Source organism: Dreissena polymorpha, chromosome 4 (genome assembly GCF_020536995.1).
Source record: "Dreissena polymorpha isolate Duluth1 chromosome 4, UMN_Dpol_1.0, whole genome shotgun sequence".
NCBI classification, from domain to species: domain Eukaryota; kingdom Metazoa; phylum Mollusca; class Bivalvia; order Myida; family Dreissenidae; genus Dreissena; species Dreissena polymorpha.
The window spans coordinates 54,840,024-54,860,359 of NC_068358.1; the positions used below are offsets into that span (position 1 = coordinate 54,840,024).

Below are 20,336 nucleotides of genomic sequence, written 5' to 3' on the forward strand. Positions count from 1 at the left end.
GCATTTTTTAACTTATTCATTAAATGCTTTATATCGATAAATGTAAACAGTGGATCGTAAAAGCTCCAGTAAAAAATCAAGAATAAAATTTAAAAAAGGAAAAGAACATTGCCCGGACCAGGTTTCGAACCAGTGACCCCTGGAGTCCTGCCAGTGTCCTGAAGTAAAAATACTTTAGCCTACTGAGCTATTCCGCCGAGTACACATGTTGAACGTATTTTATACCTTATATAATCAATCTTCGTAGTTTCACAAAATTTAACGACAAAAACAGAACTCTCCAAATTATTCAATCGTTTCGCGTTGCAACGCTTTATAATTTTTAGGTTTTAAAATCGTCAAAAGATGCATATAATGGCTCTATTAGACCATGGTAAATGTTCAGTATTACTGTTTCCTCACAAATATCATAACTAAAACGAAAATTTGCGAATCTGAAGCAACTTTTTTCAATTTTGTCAATTTACCAAAGCGTGAAAAGATCCCTTTAATAAAGTATAATGTAAACACGCTGTATCGTTACCGTTACGCTGTATCAGTTCCTTCATTATTGAAACAAGTATTGTATTGTATACTGACTGCACACAAGTGTCGTAACATACGGATGCAATACGTAAATTCGGACAGTACTTAAAGTCGGACACAAGTAAATAAATGACTTAATACTCTCTTGATTTCTTTGAAACTCGGTATTTGTTGTTAAAAAGGGCAATTGCATTGATTAACACCATAAGAGTCAATAGTATTGGGCATCTAAACGCTTTATTTACGTTTCCGACTTTACGTACTGTTCGAATTTAAGTACGCATACATGTGCACATACATGTAATACCTACATGCAGTATATGATTTTCTTTTGTACATTTACATTTAAGTACACGGTGCCTGTACTGTGACATTAATTTATGATATTGACCGTGTACATCAGACTACTTGCTGTATTATGTATATGTATGTATACGTATTATGTATATGCAAATGAAGAAATAAAATAAAGATGAAAACTTGCCTCTTATCATTTTGTAGGTAAATTTTATGGGCTACCAAATATTTTTATTGGTAGCCCAGTGGGCTACATGAAAAATAAGAAATTTTTCGGACACTGGCTATACCATTAATTTACCAAACAATGTCCCGTGTCTGAAAAACGAACGAACAGAACATACATGCAAAAAAGCTGAAGAACTCTCCTCTCGTGCGTGGCTTTTGTTGTTCTCTGTTATCGAAGTATCCGCACACCCGGCGTGAGCATGCACATGATAGCAACCAAAAAGTATGAAATGGGTACATGCTCTTTTCGTATAGGAAATGCCAAAGCATGCCAAATAACTGCGGACCAACAGAACAATAGTCGCTAAAATATTAACATAAAATGGCATCATGTTAATAGCAAATCGGCACGAATAATTATCGTCTCGTAGTACACGGACTGAAAGATCGAATTATCGATTAGAACAATGAATTAACCAAACCACTATTCAATATCACAAATATCAATGAAACATTGTTTTACTTCACTGAAGCGCAGATATTGAGTTTTAATTTCGAATACGCAAACCGATTGATCTCGATGTGTTTATTTTAAGAACGAATTTGTGGTAGTTCTTCTTAACCTCATTCCTTACGCGTTGGTTTATCAAATAAACACTATTTACTCATGGATTATTACAATGGACAGTCGGTAGGAAAAAGTTTAATTACTCAAAACGTGACATACATACACTTTCCTTGTAAAAACGACATAAAATAACATATGATAAATTGTGTTAAAACGCATTTATTGATAATCCGCACAATTTATTAAAAACCTGTGTATCGTTGATCAATCGAGAATATATTTGCGATGTGAATTCGATGGATGTTTATAAATGCAATATGACAGTAAATCTGACATATCATTATAATGTTATAATGTTAATAATTATAAGGTTAATTTTATTTCAAATATCATACTGTTATTGTTTTCTTTTGCATTCAACACCATTACGCTGAATTTAAGACATTTTAAAATGTTTTAACGGCTTTTCTTTGACACTTTTTTACATACCATTTAATTTCGCCCTCCGATGTCCGGTATCGTTGCAATTTATGTCACATATGAGTTGCGTTCTGAGAAAACTGGGTTTCATGCATGTGCGTAAAGTGTCGTCCCAGATTAGCCTGTGCAGTCCGCACAGGCTAATCAGGGACGACACTTTCCGCCTAAACTTGATTTTCGGCAAGGAGGGACTTCATTGAAACTAAAAATACCATAAAAGCGGAAAGTGTCGTCCCTGATTAGCCTGTTCGGACTGCACAGGCTAATCTGGGACGACACTTTACGCACATGCATTAAGCCCAATTTTCTCAGAACACGACTCATATATGCAGAGATCTTAACGATTGGCTAAATAAGGACTATGGCGGGGGCAGCAGAAGGATATCAGTGGAAGTAGACGATGACGACGTGGATGACTATGCCCCGACAAGGTATCCGATATATATTTCGTCCCACATATCGTCTTAATTCCTTGCTATTAAGGACGCGTAAAACATTCATTTGTGTGTCCGGTTTAAACCGATACATGTAGTTGTCTCCATAACTGATGCTCATATTCAGAATCGAAAATGAACATTTTTGTTCACGTTTGACTGAGTTCCGCTGAACACGTGGGTGTTTAATGATATTTTTATACGTTAATCTTCATTTTAGAAACGTTCTAAAAATAAACCATGCACAAAGACCGGAAGACATACAAGTGGAGTCGCTCTTACAAGGGCCGTCATATGCTCCAGCAAAGAAGTTCAGTTACGGTGGTCCAGTACGAGGCACGAGCGCATTAGATGTGTTACTAGAGCGACTGGAGCGTAATGAACGGCCCTCACAGCAAGATGTCACGCAGGCTCGACGTGAGTTTATCGCCATGAAGGAAAGCATGGCGGATTTTGAAAAAAAAGACAGGGTAAGTTTTTTTGTTTATATATATGCAAATGATGCAAATCGAACTCAATTTTAAAAAGTTGTTTTTAAGAAAGTTTGACCTGTTTCTCACGGTTAATCTTTGTGAATGACATTCGATTTCGATTCTGTTTCGGGGATTCAGCTTTAATTGGAATATTGTGGTTTTCATAGATGAACATTTGACAAGTACATGCAATGATGATTAGTAGTATTCGTTTTATAGCTCGCACACCAATGAAAACAAACAACATGATCCTACAAAACATGCTTAACCAACTTTTGTATTTGTATAAAATATTCATGATATAAATTATGTAATTACAATCTGGAATTCAGTAGATACACGTTTACTATTGTCTATTGATTTTTGCAGAACGTGCCTGAGCATTGGAGCAATGAAGCAAAATCTGAGATTAAACAAGTGCTTGAGAAGAACAAGTTTTTACAATCGCAAATTCATCACAAGGAAGTGCTTCTAGCTGACTTTCAAAGGAGGTACATGTAGCTACCTTGATCATTTTGCTTGTCATCTTAAACATATTTGAAACGAACTGTAAACTTTAAAAAATGTAGTCAAGTCTAAATGTGAAACTAAATTATATATATTGTGTTGAGTCATTTACCTTATAAAAGGAGAGTTAATGTTAACAAATTGGAGATGTTCTAGACCAGCCTTACATCAGCATAACTAATAATACTGCATCAAGATCAACACACGAAAACGCTAACTAGGGTTAGGACACTGACTTACTGTCAATTTCAATTAACAAACTGGTCAACTCGCATATTATCTTATTTTAGTAGTATATCCTACAATAAACACTTTTTTTGTGAGTCGACGCATAATTTACTTCCCAAATGATTGCGCTTCGAAAAGTACACAGTGCGCGGTTTAAAATTTAATTACCGGTAATCTTCAGAATAGAGATGCTGCGCAAGTTACCAGAAAGTATGGTCGTGAAGGGCGTGACAGTTGAAGACTACGCCCCACGTGACCAGGTTGTGGACAACTTTTCCGACCTGTACATGATTGAATGGGCCGCAGCATTTAACCACTTGAAATCCACCTGGGCTGACGAGACAAACATATTGGCTACGCTATTTAAAATCGTGAAAGTAAGTTCTTTAATGAAGTTGGTTGATACAATTATAAATAAATCAAGAGTAACAGTATGTGTCAGGTGTATAAACCGTCCATGTCATATCAGAGCATTTTCTAAGGCAATGTATCCTTACTCAATGAAGATTTTAAGTAAAACTGTGAAGCTACTGTATTTAGTTTTTTGGAGTCATTTATTCTGCTTTTATATGCATTTAATGAGGGTAAAATGAAGAATTTACCTTTAACATATACTAAATTGTAAACTATACAAATCGCAAATACGGATATCTGCGCTAGAATTCCATTTGTAATAGTTAAAAAAAGATGTCACTGTTGTTATATTGAGTTAGCATGCATGCATGTTTTACACTCAATGATGTTATTACGTCGGCTAGACATTGCTTTAAGATCAAAGATCTTCATAAATATTTTCAAACTTATTCATCGGAAAAAAGTGTTTACTGTCGAAAGTATTCAAAGTTTCTTCAAACGTAATTAAAAATATAAATTTATGAAATTATGTTATGAACTTTAGATATAGAGGATATGTGTTGGATTTGGTGGAATCCAAATGGGCGCACCGAAATAACATGTATGTTCAAGGGAAACTAATCCGTATGTTATTATTTACATTGAATGCAGAGTAGTCGCCCTTGTTTAAACTGGGACTCGCAATCAGAAAACCAAAAATATATAACAATAGTTTCGGTAACACAATGAACACTATCGATAATTTTCACTGTTTAAAACCGTTAATTATCAGCTTTTATTCACTGTATTTCTATATAAACCACCCAAAAGCATTCAATAAAATCATGTATTCGTATAAGTGCATTCATGGTTGAATTGAACATATCACCCGATACGACTCGAGTTAGTCTGTTCAACAGGCCTTAGGTTAACGGAGTTAGCCTGTACGGACAGGCAATGGTATTACCATCATACCATTTGGTATGGGGTTAGCCTGTAGATAACCTGGATAAAAGATCTATAAATAAATAGGTTATTTATAGATGACGAAGGAAAAGGGATTAGGTCACGGTATCTCGATCTCTCAATTATTTATTGAAAATAATGAAGAAAAACGCCCTTTTAGGTCTTGAACTTAATAAATATGTGAAATATAGAATGCAAATATTAATTTTATTCAAGGAATTTAGAACATTTTAAGATTGAATATAATAAATGCTAAAGTGAATCTATCTTGTTACCGCGTGGTTTATTTGAAATACCTGTGAAATGTACAATAGATTCACAATATTGAAAAACACTATGCATTGTTGATACATGTAGTTAAATTATATTTAAGTATGCAATAGCAAAAATAATAACAAACAAAAAGTATCAACGTAATTTTATTTAACTATTTTTTTTAATTATTTACCCATCTATTTATCTAATTATTAATTAATTCATTCATTTATCCTTCCATCCGTCCGTCAGTTCGTCCATCTGTTTGTTTGTTGTTTGTGACGTTCGTGCGTTTGTTTATTGTTTGTTGGTTGGTTCGTTCGTTCTTTGGTTCGTTCCTCGGATCGTTCGTTTGTTTGTTCGTTTGTTTGTTCTTTTGTTATTTCGTTCTTTTTTGATTTTGGTCTTTGGTTAATTCTTTTTTTTCGTTTGTTCGTTCGTTCATTCGATTATTCATTCGTTCGTTCGTTCATGCATTTATTCATTCATTTATGTATTTATGTTCGTTTGTTCATGAGTTCGTTCGTTTGTTCATCCATCCATCCATCCATCCATCCATCCATCCATCCATCCATCCAACCTTCCTGCCATCCTTCCATCCTTCTTCCTTCCGTCCGTCCTACCTTCCGTCCTTCCTTCCGTCCTTCCTACCTTCCTTCCTTCCTTCCTTCCTTCCTTCCTTCCTTCCTTCCTTCCTTCCTTCCTTCCTTCCTTCCTTCCTTCCTTCCTTCCTTCCTTCCTTCCTTCCTTCCTTCCTTCCTTCCTTCCTTCCTTCCTTCCGTCCTCCGTCCCTCCGTCCCTCCGTCCCTCCGTCCTCCCTCCCTCCTCCCTCCCTCCCTCCTCCCTCCCTCCCTCCCTCCCTCCCTCCCTCCCTCCCTCCCTCCCTCCCTCCCTCCCTCCCTCCCTCCCTCCCTCCCTCCCTCCCTCCCTCCCTCCCTCCCTCCCTCCCTCCCTCCCTCCCTCCCTCCCTCCCTCCCTCCCTCCCTCCCTCCCTCCCTCCCTCCCTCCCTCCCTCCCTGCCTCCCTCCCTCCCTCCCTCCCTCCCTCCGTCCCTCCCTCCGTCCCTCCCTCCGTCCCTCCCTCCGTCCCTCCCTCCGTCCGTCCCTCCGTCCCTCCCTCCGTCCCTCCCTCCGTTCCTCCCTCCGTTCCTCCCTCCGTTCCTCCCTCCGTTCCTCCCTCCGTTCCTCCCTCCGTTCCTCCCTCCGTTCCTCCCTCCGTTCCTCCCTCCGTTCCTCCCTCCGTCCCTCCCTCCCACTCACGACCTCACTCCCTCCATTCCTTACTTCCTCCCTCCCTCCCATCCATCCAGCCTGCCAGCCAGCCAGCCAGCCAGCAAGCCAGCTATCCAACCTTCCTTCGATCCTTCCATCCTTCTTCCTTCCTTCCGTCCGTCCTTCCTTCCGTCCTTCCTTCCTTCCATCCATCCGTCCGTCCGTCCATCCGTCCGTCCGTCCGTCCCTCCCTCCCTCCCTCCCTCCCTCCCTCCCTCCCTCCCTCCCTCCCTCCCTCCCTCCCTCCCTCCCTCCCTCCCTCCCTCCCTCCCTCCCTCCCTCCCTCCCTCCCTCCCTCCATTCCTTCCTTCCTCCCTCCCTCCCTCTCTTCCTCCCTCTCTCCCTCCATTCCTTCCTTCCTCCCTCCCTCCCTCTCTTCCTCCCTCTCTCCCTCCCTCCGTCCCTCCCTCCGTCCCTCCCTCCGTCCCTCCCTCCGTCCCTCCCTCCGTCCCTCCCTCCGTCCCTCCCTCCGTCCCTCCCTCCGTCCCTCCCTCCGTCCCTCCCTCCGTCCCTCCCTCCGTCCCTCTCTCCGTTCCTCTCTCCGTCCCTCCCTCCGTTCCTCCCTCCGTTCCTCCCTCCGTTCCTCCCTCCGTCCCTCCCTCCCACTCACGACCTCCCTCCATCCATTCCTTACTTTCCTCCCTCCCTCCCATCCATCCAGCCATCCAACCTTCCTTCCATCCTTCCATCCTTCTTCCTTCCGTCCGTCCTTCCTTCCGTCCTTCCTTCCTTCCTTCCTTCCTTCCTTCCGTCCGTCCGTCCGTCCGTCCGTCCCTCCCTCCCTCCCGCCCTCCCTCCCTCCCTCCCTCCATTCCTTCCTTCCTCCCTCCCCTCCCTCCCTCCATCTCTCCCTCCCTCTCTCCCTCCCTCCGTCCTTCCCTCCGTCCCTCCCTCCGTCCCTCCCTCCGTCCCTCCCTCCGTCCCTCCCTCCGTCCCTCCCTCCGTCCCTCTCTCCGTCCCTCCCTCCGTCCCTCCCTCCGTCCCTCCCTCCGTTCCTCCCTCCGTTCCTCCCTCCGTCCCTCCCTCCCACTCACGACCTCCCTCCCTCCATTCCTTACTTCCTCCCTCTCTCCCTCCCTCCTATCCATCCAGCCATCCAGCCAGCCAGCCAGCCAGCCATGCCAGCCATTTATTCATTCATTCATTTTTTGATGTATTTAATAATTTATTTACTTATTTTGTGTTCAACCTTTTAGCTTTTTTTAGTTAATTAAATGTATTAATTTTCGTTTTAAATATATTGTTGTAACAAACATACAAAATAAAATTATATAAAACGTTCTAAATTGAAATAGTGTAAATTATTAAAATTAAATAGAAATAACATCGGTGAAGTTCCATGGGTGCTTTTCACAGTATAATACAAGTTTAAACTCTCACATACCAGGAAAAAAATTCAATGCACGTTATTAAATAACTTAATAATTTGGGCGCAAAGATGGTTTCTATCACAGCACATACTACATTTGAAATAAACATTCGCTTGCAAGACATCTAATTGGACAAAGATGCAATTATAGTCCTTTATAAAATACGATTTTTAGCCTCAACTTATCTGTTGACTTTTAAGTAAGATATCATCTGCTTCCATATGATGTTTATTAGTTGTTTTATTATTTACTTAATTGTATGTGTCGTCCTCAGTTGTCTCCAGGTGTCTAGAAAATCACTTCTTTGATGTCATCTATACTCTTCAATTAACAAGTCAACGGCGCTATTTTCAGACGATTTTTTATTTCAAAATTGGATTCCATATTATTTTGGCCATGCTTTCTAAACATACATGTTTCAACAATAAAACAGCGGAAGTCTACACTGTGTATTAGCAACCTGTGTGGTGATCCCTTTCTAATCTATTTGAGCGTAAAGTTATCTGATATAGATCAGACATCGGCCGGCTATTAGTCTGACTTAAATTGGTTGTGATCCCTAAATCTTATCCATTTGAGCGTCAAGTTCATTCATATAGATCAGACATCGACCGGCTCCGTTATATAATAGTCTGACTTAAATTTTCTGTCGTAAAGTACAGGTTAGATTGTCCAATTAAGAAACGCAAGTAGTCATACATGTGTGATTAGAATGTGTGGAAAGACAACTGCGTCTAAATGAAATACTTAAATACCATATAGTTCAATTTTTGAGAACAGACGTATGCTACATACATAATATGCCATATGACTGATATGAGGACGCATATAACAGTGCTTAATGTAGTTCAAGTTATATGTACGCACACAAGTGTGCAGTTTGATTACTTCCAATATGGTTTTCTTTCCCGGCAAATACTATAATTAAGTGTATAAAAGTGCACGGGAAATATGATATGCCCTTTTTAATGATTTATAAATTATATCAGCAGGACTTCAAACTGTCATACGTAAATATACAATACACTACATAAAACATTTGATGTGTTTGATATGCGACTTAAAACTTAAAAAATCAGTAATTTAAATATAACGTTTTATTTCAACCTTTATTTTCACGATCGGGATATGTACCGAGCATCGTTAAAAAAGGATACTTCTTGCTACCATTTTCGTAGTTTCATAAAAAAAAACACATGTTAAAGAGTCAATTGCTTTAGTAAATTAACACCTATAGTTTTTATGTAATTTCGTACTAAATCTTCAAACTAAAGACAGTCACACTTCAGATAATCAATATACTTTTAATATATATTGAAACGAAGAAAGAGTCAAATAAATAACCTGTGGCATTTGTTTTCGCAGTCTCGTTGTTATTGTTAAGCAATATAAATTACAGTTATCACCATTATTAAAAGGGGCTTAATCGCATTAAGGGTCCAATAAACAGGACAATGTAGCATGACACACCGACATCAATCACCCTGTCGGCATGATATGTCATAAAGTACCCAAGGCACCCTTCCTCCTGCTATGTGACGATATCACCAATCGATTTTTGTAACTTCATTCAACATGCATTTTGTTTTAACGTGGAAGCATTAACATAATATACATTTAATGTAATACAATACAAATAATACAAAATATATAAAGAAATGAAAAAAAAATGATGATAATGATGACGATGATAATGATGATGATGTTGTTGTTATTGTTGTTGATGATGATGATGATGATGATGATGATGATGATGATGATGATGATGATGATGATGATGATTACGAACGCAGAAAAGCTCGAACGCACAAACGAACGAACGAACAAACAAATTGACGGACGCATGAACGAACGAACAAAATAACAAACGAGCGCACGAACGACCGACCGACAGGCCGACCCGCTCGCTCGCTCGCTACTGACTGACTGAGTGACTGAGTGACTGAGTTATTGAGTGACTGACTGACTGACTGACTGACTGAGTGATTGAGTGACTGAGTGACTGACTGACTGACTGACTGACTGACTGACTGACTGACTGACTGACTGACTGACTGACTGACTGAAAGAAATTACGAACGAACGAACGAACCAATAAACCAATGTAAAAGCCCGTGTACGCACAAACGGAATGAATAGATAAATAGATAGATAAATAAATAAATAGATGAATGAATAAAGAAAGAAAGAAATACATAAACGAATGAATAAACGCATGAATGAACGCATAAATGAACGCATGAATGAATGAAAAAATAAATAAAAAAAATAAATTCATAAAAAAATACATTAATACATAAATAAATACATGATTGAATGAAACCCTGTTCTATTTACAATAATTTGATTATTATTTTTGGTATTTTATACTTAAATATAATCAAACTATAAACAAATCCCTAGTGTTTTCAAAATTATTAATCTATTCACTGTCAGTGTGCAATATATTTAATCTTAAAATGTTCTAAATTCATTGATTAATAAATAAATTTATATCCAATATTTCCATTCTTTATTGGTTTAAGACCTAAAAAGGCGTTTTTCTTCATTATTTTCAATAAATAATCGAGAGATCGAGATACCGTGACCTAATCCCTTTTCCTTCGTAATCTATAAATTAACTATTTATTTATAGATCTTTTATCCAGGTTATCTACAGGCTAACCCCATACCAAATGGTATGATGGTAATACCATTGCCTGTCCGTACAGGCTAACTCCGTTAACCTAAGGCCTGTTGAACAGACTAACTCGAGTCGTATCGGGTGAACATATTGACATTAAACACTTTTTCACAGGAAGCATACAAATTTAGCATCGGCATAGCTGAAGATCAAAATTCCACATTCTTTGATCTGGCTGCCAAAATGAAGGACTTGATGTTACGACCTTCATATGCCCAGCCAAGGACAACACTGGTAATTAGCTAGGCAATTCATTTTCTGATAACAGTGTTTGTGTAGCTCTTTTTATATTATATGTATTATGAATTAATAGTTATAGGTTGTGTTTCTTAGGAATTTGCCAACAGCTGAGTGTGTATTTAAATTGTATACGGTTCGTAAAGTTATCTGTTTCTAATTTTCATTCGTACATAAACACGTATAGTGATCACGTGGTTCAATGCAAACTAGTACTAAAAATAAGTACCACGTTTAAAAAAACTAATATTATGTTCGTCGATAATTAGTGGCATTTTTGTACACAAACATCACAATGCCACATGTACAAGACCAGACCAACTCCTTACAAAACATTTACAAGATTCATGTCATGAAAATATTGGGCTTATGTCATACAAGGCCAGCGTTGCTACAAACCAAGGTTTCGTGATCTAATTAGATGGCGATTGCGCAAGCAAGTCGGGAGCTTCGCTGGTCGCATATGGCCCGACCCATTTTTTCATGACACTGCTTATGATAGTCAGTCGAGAAAATCGTAAATAAGGAAGAATGTGGTGTGAACCTTTCAGAAATACAAACCGACGGGGGAGCACAGTCTGGATACACAGAAGACGTTAGAGCAGGGATCCCAACTACTGGATGACTTCAAGAGCATCTTGTGCTCACAGACCATTCCCGGATTGCAAGAGGTGCGCATTGGCTTTGTAACTTAGGAAACAGGCTCACAGTGTGTTGCTACTTCTAGATCCTCTGATTATTTATACACATTTAAGTGTAAACATTGTTTGCAATTTGGTTAACCAAATGCCGTCATTTAATTGAAATACAATTCGAAATTACCGATCAACAAAAAAAAAAGAAACAAACTTTCGCAATTTTGATTTCTATATCTGAGTTACATATCGTTTGAAATGTATTTGTTTTCTTTATATGGGGTTGAATTTCTCTATTTTGACATTCACCTCATGTCGTAGTTTTTCCGCAATCTTTCTTTCCCCGCTTTGAATTTAACAGTGTGTAGCATGGTAGCTTCGTTTGGTTGCACAACACGTTTAATACTAATAATAAAAGTTTATTTCTTAATAAATAAGGTATATTGTACAAACATGCGAGTTACACTTAGAAATACTTTTCACTTTTATCACAATTGATGATGTATATGCCTTATATATACATATAAATACTTATATATTCAACTCCAGTCATGTTTCTTAAGGGAGAGCATTTCGGATATTATAAAGGCACGAGGCGTTGTGGTAATCAGTATTGTATTTTGAAAATGAACGTTTAGGATTATGTGTGAGCTATTATTAACTTTTGTTAAACTGTTCGTGGATAGTTCACCAAAGCTGTAAATCAAGGATTATAAATAGTAGCAACCTTTGTAGTTGCCATACAAACTGAGCGTTTCTGAAGATATTAAGTTCAAAGTATTGAAGGGTTTAAGATTTTGATAATTTCATAAGTGCTTGATATTTTGCAGAACGGCGCGATAAATGTTCAAAATACAATGTTGGTTAAATAACAATTTAGTAATGCGAAATATTGCTACGCAACTAGTGTACACAATTATAGTATTGTTACTAGCTGATTATAGGTTTAATCCTTTCAACAAACATATTGACTCTATTCAAAGTGTGTCCATTTTCAGTTGTTCGTGAACGTTGTGTTACCGCAATTAATGGCAAGCAAAAACACACCCGAACAAGTGACGGCGTTGGCCAAGCGCGCGACACAGTTGACGTGGCTCATGGCCATGCACAAGCCTCGCTTGCATCTGCACTGGATTGAACCTTCGGAAAAGGTCGTGCCTAAGTATTTCGAATTCTTCAACAAGAAAGCGGGCAAACGAGCATTTACAACTGTTTGGCCGGCGGTCCTATCCCAGGTGGGCGGAGATGTTTTGACCAAAGGTGTTGTGTTAGCCGGTGCTCAGAAAGAAAAACTTAAATTTTGAAAGATTGTAATTTTATCATGTTTAATATAACCGTGATTTTTGTGTCATAGCAAATAAGTAGGGCCACTTTTTGTTTTTCCTTGTTTATAAATTTGTCATCAATAAAAACGTCGTTTAAAGAGATACAGCGTATTTAATGACCGGCTGGATATTGTTTTGTAAGGAATATACAGGTCTATTAGTGGTCGTATGTCTGTTATAAAGCATAATAATGTTTATTATATAGAGTCCGACAGAAATCAAACTATTGAGCGTATGAATCACACAATTTACAATAAATAAATAAATGTCTTCCCAGTGTTATTTTCAAAGTTTTGTGTTAAACCTTGGGAAGTATAAGATTCATTATGATACGTCAAATGAGTTTTATAGGGAAAAATATGTTTGTGCAAAATATTGTGCAATAAATGACGGTTTCCGTAATTACATAAATCATTCTCACACACGCACAAATCATAACAATAACGTAAAAAGGGGCAACGAAATCGATCATCAGGCAGTAACAATGCCCCTGTTTTGAAAAGATAATAGAACCAGATAGAAACTAAGATTCTAGACAAGGTGCGCAACTCCTTTCTCCATGAGTGATCCCCCTTTGCTCAAGAAAAGCGCCGGCCAGACGCAGTTTTGCACGGCATTGCCCATTCGTGTAAACGGCCGGAACATTGCGGAAGGACGGTCCCCTTGGCGGCAGAACTCAAGGTGCATCGGCGTGTTCTGGGTTACCATGAGCCAGCAGACGTCCACACAGCGGTCGACGTAGGCAACTTGGGCGGTGGTGGGCCTTTGGGCGGGTTGGATAGTCTTCAGAATGTCTTCGTAAAAAAGCTTAAAAAGATAAAGACAATACTCTTTAAAAAGTACAAGTGGCGTCAAGATGCTATTTGTCTTGTATTTCAAGTGGACAACTTTGATTTAAGAATGTGAGGGATTTGATGTCGATGTGATGTACTGTTATTGTCAATCAGTATAGCATCACATAATGACTAAATTTCGCGTTTCATGATGATTATATAATTACAACGTATACCAACTGCAACCACGCAATATCGGATCAATTGACAAAGCCCTTCATACAGGAAACACTGTTTTGCAGCCTTTATAAATGATTTTGCTACATGCAAACAGTTCATACCCATTTAATAACTGGCAGCGAGGCTGTCGCTCCGTATTTCCGGTATTCCTTGATCATGTCGTCGCTCTCGCGGACCAGGGCGACGTTACGTCGGTCTGGCCTTACTTGAGCCTCCAGCGCAGACTGAGAAGACATATAAATAACACATATCGGACCATCTTACGTTTAAACGTTCAGATTGCTCCTTAGTGATTGTAACCATGAATTACAGGGGGATATTAACTAAGTAAATGTCAAGAAAACACGCGCCATTCCCGGGAAATGATTTCATTCAACTCTACATTTATTTATTGTAAGTCCATGCATTTTAACTCGATTGATGCGAAAGCGTCATGCTGAGAGAGACGCATATTAATAAATACGCGAATGCAGAGTTAAAATATATATATATATATATACTAGTAGTGTCCTGGGAAAGATCTTAATAACGTTCACTATGAGTGGACACATGACCGAACACTAGACGGACACCTTTCACAATATACACATCCACACTACACTACTTTAATAAACATGTATATATGGATGTTTGAGTACGCGGCAATTTTCGGGGACAACATATAATATATTTTTCAATACTGCAACTGTAATTCACCACATGAATAGCATCGCACTATGTGAGTCCTTACTCTTGATTGGGCGGAGATGTTGGGGTACAGCATCTCGTTCTCCATGTGCATCAGCATGTTCATGATCTGACTCTCGGCCGTCTTCAGGCAGTGGTCGTAAGCGTTCTGGAACAGACCAGACACCGTCGTAAAAAAAAGTTAGCATATTTTGAGAATGCTGCAATTTTCAAACAAATTTACACTAAGTGCCAACATCTACGATTTTTTTGCCCATTGCCTTTAATGGGTATTTTTTCAGGTTTTAATCGTCCATTCAGTGGAAATCTGGTTCGGCTGTAAATTTTCATTATTTGTTGATCTCGGTTCAAATGTCTACATAATTGTTATGGTAATATATTATAATGTTGTTTGTCATATTGTATACGGTTTATTCTTACTGTCATTAAAAATCGGTGACGTTCGGAAAAATGCAACATATCGTGGTCGCGTGATTATGCACATTTAGCTACGGATCATCACTGCAAATCGATCGTGCATCGAAACGGAAACAAACACATTTTATAATCGGCCGCCATTTAAAATAAATACATTAATAGCTAAATTAGACTAATTCGATACATGGCAAGTTACTAAAAAAAGAAACTAAAGAACAATAATTTAAACTAGTGCTTGTTGTGAAACGGATATATGTCTTTTCTTTTTTTTTAAATAAGGACCCAGAGAGGAATGGGGAGTGATCAGATGTGAACAGACATTTCCGTACATGTGCGCACTTACCTGAAGGATTCTGATCAAATGTTGTATGGTTTCGCCGGCGTCCCGGTTAGACTTGTTGAGTTCCTCGTACGCTGCGGTCCACTCGCCGTTGTACAGATCCACGAACATGTCCGACACGTGCTTGGGCGTGGTCGCTTCGTCCAAAGCAACGGATTTGGTACCGCGCAATCGCTCCGCTGCCAGCTGACTTATTCTTTGAAACACAAATAGCAAAATAAAAGTTGTATTTAATAGACTGTATAAAGTACATTGAATGCATCTAGAGAAACACACTAATTATGTCACAACAGCTAATCGAAAGCTAAAGAGTTACGAGTAGTTTATCGAACACGAGCACCGTTTACGCTTTTCTTCAAATAATTAAATGACGCATTTCAAAGAAAACAACACAGCACAAGCAAGCTCATTCCGTGAATTGCGATGTTTGAAAAACTGAAGTGTTTTATTATTTTTACAGTGTTCACATGCAAAGCCAGATATGACATTGACATAACGGATTGAATTCATGAATGACACGTTGAGATCTACCCCTTACACTATCAAACATGTTGACACACTTACTGACTGCTAACTTGTTTTGGATCATCTCGTCTCCTTAGATCGCATTTGTCATAATCGGAAGGTGGCGTGGCGGACCAGCTCGGCTCGAGGCGGCGGCGCTCTGGGTGCTCTAGTTCCGCATCCCTCTTCCGGCGCTGGTACTCGCGGTCGCTCTCGGCCGTGTGTTGGGGCGGATACCCCCTGTCAACGTCCTTCTTTTTCGCTGGCTGACCCATCGCAGGCGATGGTGTGACCTGAGGTCAATACTTAAGGTTATACATTTAAAAATTTAAACTTGTTTATTTGCTGAAGCGAATGTTTTCTGCAATAAATAATATACATTCAACGTTATTCTAGAATAATGAAACTATGTAGTAAGAATAGTTGGAAGCAGTACAAAAATGTAGAGACCAATAGGCGCAGTCATCAAATAATACTTCGATGAATAGCTCGGTTTAAGAATATAATATTTGACTTGATAACAACGCACCGTAATTTAAATGCTGTTAACATGCCCTATTTGCTGGATTAACAGTATATTTATATGGTTATTATACTAATTTAATCCTAATACAGTATCATATAATACTCAATTTTTATAGTATTTCATTAACATAAACGAAACATTCCAATGAAAATAGTATAAAGCGATATATGTCAATTATACTTTGCAAAAAATAGAACATTTTTATTGACGATGCTATGTCGATATTCACTTACGCATAGTATTTAGTCTTTAGAACACTGTTCAAAAGAGCATGAATATTTTACACCGAACAAATCAATCAACAATAAAGTCCAAGTTCTCTGGACGGCCTAACACATTGCCAAAGTATTCGGGCTGTAAATGTCAGTTATATTACCGAAGCAGTTTTTTGGAGACTGCTGACCAGTTCGTCAACCTCTTGTCTGGCGTTGGGCATGAGGCCGTTGTTGCGGGCGTTCCGAAGCTCTGTCCAGTTTCCCTTCTCAGCCATGGTCAAGAGCTTTGTGAACGAATCTGCCGCATTGGAAACACCTGAAAAAAAGGGCGTGGGCAATTGTTGTACCTACGAAAGGGCTAAGTTGTTTAGCTAATTAAGTTGACTCTTTGTGAAATCAAGCATTCCTGTTTATATTCGATTAAATGAGATCACAACTTTAACTACATCCCTACTTAATTCGTGGTTTTAAGAAACCATTACGTTTGATATACTTAAACAATCAAACCAAAATACCTGATCCTGAGTTTTTTTATGCTTAATTCCAGACAGAAATTGTTAATTTAACGTTAAAATTCATTAAATTGTAACCAGCACCGGTATCCTTCCGCAGGTCGTTACTGATGCTCTCGACGGCACGTGACGCCGCCTTCACGTTGCCGCGTGTCAGCTCGCTGTGGTCGAGCTCCTCCATCGCAGTCAGCACCCGCATCACCGAACCCACGCGTTCATCCATCTACTTAAAGTAAGTTCACGTACGTTAAACAGGTGAAAGGATGTTAACACTGAATAAGTTTACCTCGCTCGATTTAAAAATATTGAAATTAGAAACAACTTTTAAAAATTATCGCAAGTCAACAATGTTTAAATTTACATATTTTTGAAAAATAATAAACGTACATAAAATGGTATGAAATAAAATCATGATATACGCATATATTTCATTTATCAAAGCCTAAATGTATGACCAGCTAAGGCTAGTGATTATCATGTAGTAAATTGTTTGTAAGCAAGTGAGTCGCTCATGTGAGACCATACGTTATTAGCTACCTACGCCCGTCCATATACCTCTGATGATTATGCATTAAACATATATCTATGAATGTATGTACGAGTAAAGTGTTCTTATCAGGTAAACCTTGATCAATCTAAAAAGTTAAATTGTGCATAGACGGGTAAAGATAATAAGTATTTGCAGTTTAATTGCGAAGTTATTGTTACTAAATTGAGAAATCCGATTATAGCATGTATTTCTAAGCTAGAAAAACGTTTGACATTGATTTCTTAAACATTGCTACACTTACTAAGGTTCATACATTTTCGCTACACACAATCAGTGACAACTTGTCATACAAATGAAACGAACATTGTTGGTGCATTCTGTTGAAACCTCCCGTCACTAGTTTGAAAACTGGATTTGATAATCACATATTATGTTATCTTAGTTCATGCATGTATTCTTGTTTTGATGCGCCCTTTAACATTGATAAATGTTTTTAATGATTGAGCCTAGTTCTTCAGTCAAAGGCCTGTAAGTTTTTGTTTTGTCAATCATATTACGTTCGCTATGGAATTTAGAGTGCTAAATTTCAACACTCGTATTCATCACTGAAATTGCTGCCAGGTAATAATGTTAAAAGGAAAAATGCAGTAAAAATGTAAGATTTTGCCTTAGGCAGACATATGCTCAATATTAATCTTTATTTGAAAGATAATTCAAGATTAAGATCAATAAAATCGGCAGTTGCTGATTTACATTCAGTTAAAATGTATTTCAACAATGCTGGTAATCTTAGCTGCGAGTAAACGGAAGTGCAAGAATTATAATTGGGCCTAAAAATCAGTTTTTTCGACCAACATAGAAAACATCTTGCGTAGATTTTATGGCAAAACATTTTTTCGCATCTTTATTTTGTAATGAATACATTATTATCCATTCCAGTAACGAAATTCAATAACTGAAATCTTTCAAATCTCTTAGATTGAAAACTCTTTTCATTTGCATTTTTTAATATGATATTTTGCAGCAAAAATAGTATAAAACTGAAAAAGGTTAAGGTTCTAAAAAAATCGGTTGGGTGAGAGAGAAAAATTGAAAACATAAAATTTATTTAGAACTTTTTTATTGGTAGAACTGTGGTGGTAGTTTACCTTGGACAAAAAAGTTTTAGCTGGAATGCACGACAAAGGAAGCTGTCCACTGTCAATTTTTTTTTCATACGACAACATCACGTTTGTTTTTTTTTAATTTAGAATATCAACTGGGTGAACATGTTTTTTTTCCTGAGTTGAAGTCTAGTTTTCGAAAGTTAGTGTATACGAACTAAGCTGACTATCGTTTATATGTATATGTGATTATAATAAATAAGTAATTCATAGTCTGATTTTGTGTAAATGATCAACAATTCGACTTTGCTAGAATATTTCTCAATATTGCATTAGTAATTCTAACTTTAAAACGCATCAACGGTGGTTAAAGGGCGTCTTCAAAACGGTTATGTTGAAATGTTATTAAGCATATTTCAAAAGGAAAACATCATCATTTTATGTTTAGTTTAATTTATCAAAAGAGTGTGTGTTTTGAAGTAAAGAAGTATCATATTTATTGTAAAACTTCATAGCTAACGGACGCGATTGCGTTTTACAAATGTAATTTCAAAAGTGACTGTCTCATAAATAAATTACTTGCAATTGTTCGAAATAAGCAGTATACTGATCACTATAATTAATATTTACTTTAAGTGTTCTCGAATTAAAACTAGTTATTGTTTCATAAAGCACTTTTAGTTACCGGACATCTAAAACCCGCACGTTTCAATATGCATTAATTGTGATATAAACGAAATTTGTAATTACAGGTCCCGAAAAAAACGTCATAATAAAGTAAACGTACCGCTATGTATCCGGCTCAATTTGTTTCAAAAATTGAAATAATTGCAATTTAAAACCAGTTTCGAACACTACTGTACACAGCGGTTGAACGTTTTTGTTCCATAGTTATGGGAATATCCTCTACTTTTTAGATTATTATATATCTAACTGATTAGCCGAGCTCAGTTCAATATTGGATATTGAATGATTTGCACCTATCATCACCATCAAACCTGCCGATTGTGTCCATACCAATAGAGCTTTGTTCTACACTCATCAGGCCGAACTGTGAATCTATTGATAGGCATGTATTTTGAGATTAAAACATCGAGGTATGCTAGCTGTATTGTTTTACCGCCTAATCACATGTATTTACCTATACTAATAAATTTTAAGCAATATTTGATCATGGACGTCTGAGCCGTTATGATATAGGCATTTAAGTCTTTCTCAGTTCATTAATAACTTTTTTAGTTTTTAGTTTCCGTAAGATAACTATTTGTATGTTTATTGGTGTATTTTTACATAAAATATCGTGTTCAACGTGCATTGATGTTTTTTTTACAGAGTTCGCACGATGTTGCTATGTACGAAGTAAGGACTAAGTTTGCCGGGTTAGTTTGAACCGCTGTTTCGATTCCCAGTCCAGTCACATAACTCTGTAGGGATTGGTCATGACATTTTTTTCTACGAGCATTGTCCCCTTACCTCTGATTCGTGTAAGGCAGTTGTCAGTCCTAGGCATAAGTATGCGTACTTATAAAGTTATAATCGATAAACCAGCTATTTATTCAAGTAGAAATGTGATTCAAGTAGAAGTGTGTACATGTTTACTGACCATAGTGATACATGTATAATGTATAATACTGTTGGAAAAGGCGAAAAAAGCAAACAGACACAACTATTACAACATTTATCAAAATAGTGGTTAAACTATGAAGAACATACAAATCAAACCCATCACGCAGGTAATCGATACTTCATGACCTTCAAGTTTATGTTGAACTAG

At 37.7% G+C, this 20,336-nt stretch overlaps 2 protein-coding genes across 3 annotated transcripts; one reads left to right on the top strand and one right to left on the bottom strand.

Moving 5' to 3' along the window:
* Positions 1–1,670: 1,670 nt before the first annotated feature.
* Positions 1,671–12,857, top strand: LOC127878437 (uncharacterized). Its single transcript, XM_052424960.1, has 8 exons — positions 1,671–1,681; positions 2,371–2,469; positions 2,693–2,942; positions 3,315–3,436; positions 3,862–4,057; positions 10,673–10,792; positions 11,347–11,466; positions 12,429–12,857. Exons 1-8 carry the CDS (start codon positions 1,671–1,673, stop codon positions 12,732–12,734), a joined length of 1,224 nt encoding a protein of 407 aa, XP_052280920.1. The 3' UTR covers positions 12,735–12,857.
* Positions 12,858–13,104: 247 nt separating this feature from the next.
* LOC127879753 (uncharacterized) lies at positions 13,105–19,569 on the bottom strand. 2 transcript variants are annotated; one of them, XM_052426801.1, is made up of 8 exons: positions 19,350–19,569; positions 17,054–17,195; positions 16,619–16,773; positions 15,777–16,009; positions 15,216–15,408; positions 14,499–14,603; positions 13,870–13,992; positions 13,105–13,562 (listed from the first exon to the last, which is right to left on the bottom strand). In XM_052426801.1, the coding sequence occupies exons 2-8, from the start codon at positions 17,190–17,192 to the stop codon at positions 13,287–13,289; spliced, it is 1,224 nt and encodes a 407-aa protein (XP_052282761.1). In that variant the 5' UTR covers positions 17,193–17,195; positions 19,350–19,569; the 3' UTR covers positions 13,105–13,286. The 2 variants fall into 2 exon arrangements, with proteins under 2 accessions (XP_052282761.1, XP_052282760.1); XM_052426800.1 differs by having other exon boundaries at positions 17,054–17,192; positions 19,350–19,568.
* Positions 19,570–20,336: the final 767 nt, after the last annotated feature.

Bases quoted from the DNA above. Each gene is read 5' to 3' on its own strand.
- LOC127878437 (XM_052424960.1), top strand. The intron at 2,470-2,692 runs GTATCCGATATA...TCTTCATTTTAG, and splicing joins GATGACTATGCCCCGACAAG to AAACGTTCTAAAAATAAACC. The intron at 3,437-3,861 runs GTACATGTAGCT...GGTAATCTTCAG, and splicing joins CTAGCTGACTTTCAAAGGAG to AATAGAGATGCTGCGCAAGT.
- LOC127879753 (XM_052426801.1), bottom strand. From the start codon at position 17,192: ATGGATGAACGCGTGGGTTCGGTGATGCGGGTGCTGACTGCGATGGAG. The intron at 15,409-15,776 runs GTAAGTGTGTCA...TGTGTTTCAAAG, and splicing joins CCAAAACAAGTTAGCAGTCA to AATAAGTCAGCTGGCAGCGG. The intron at 13,993-14,498 runs GTAAGGACTCAC...ATGTCTTCTCAG, and splicing joins ACATCTCCGCCCAATCAAGA to TCTGCGCTGGAGGCTCAAGT.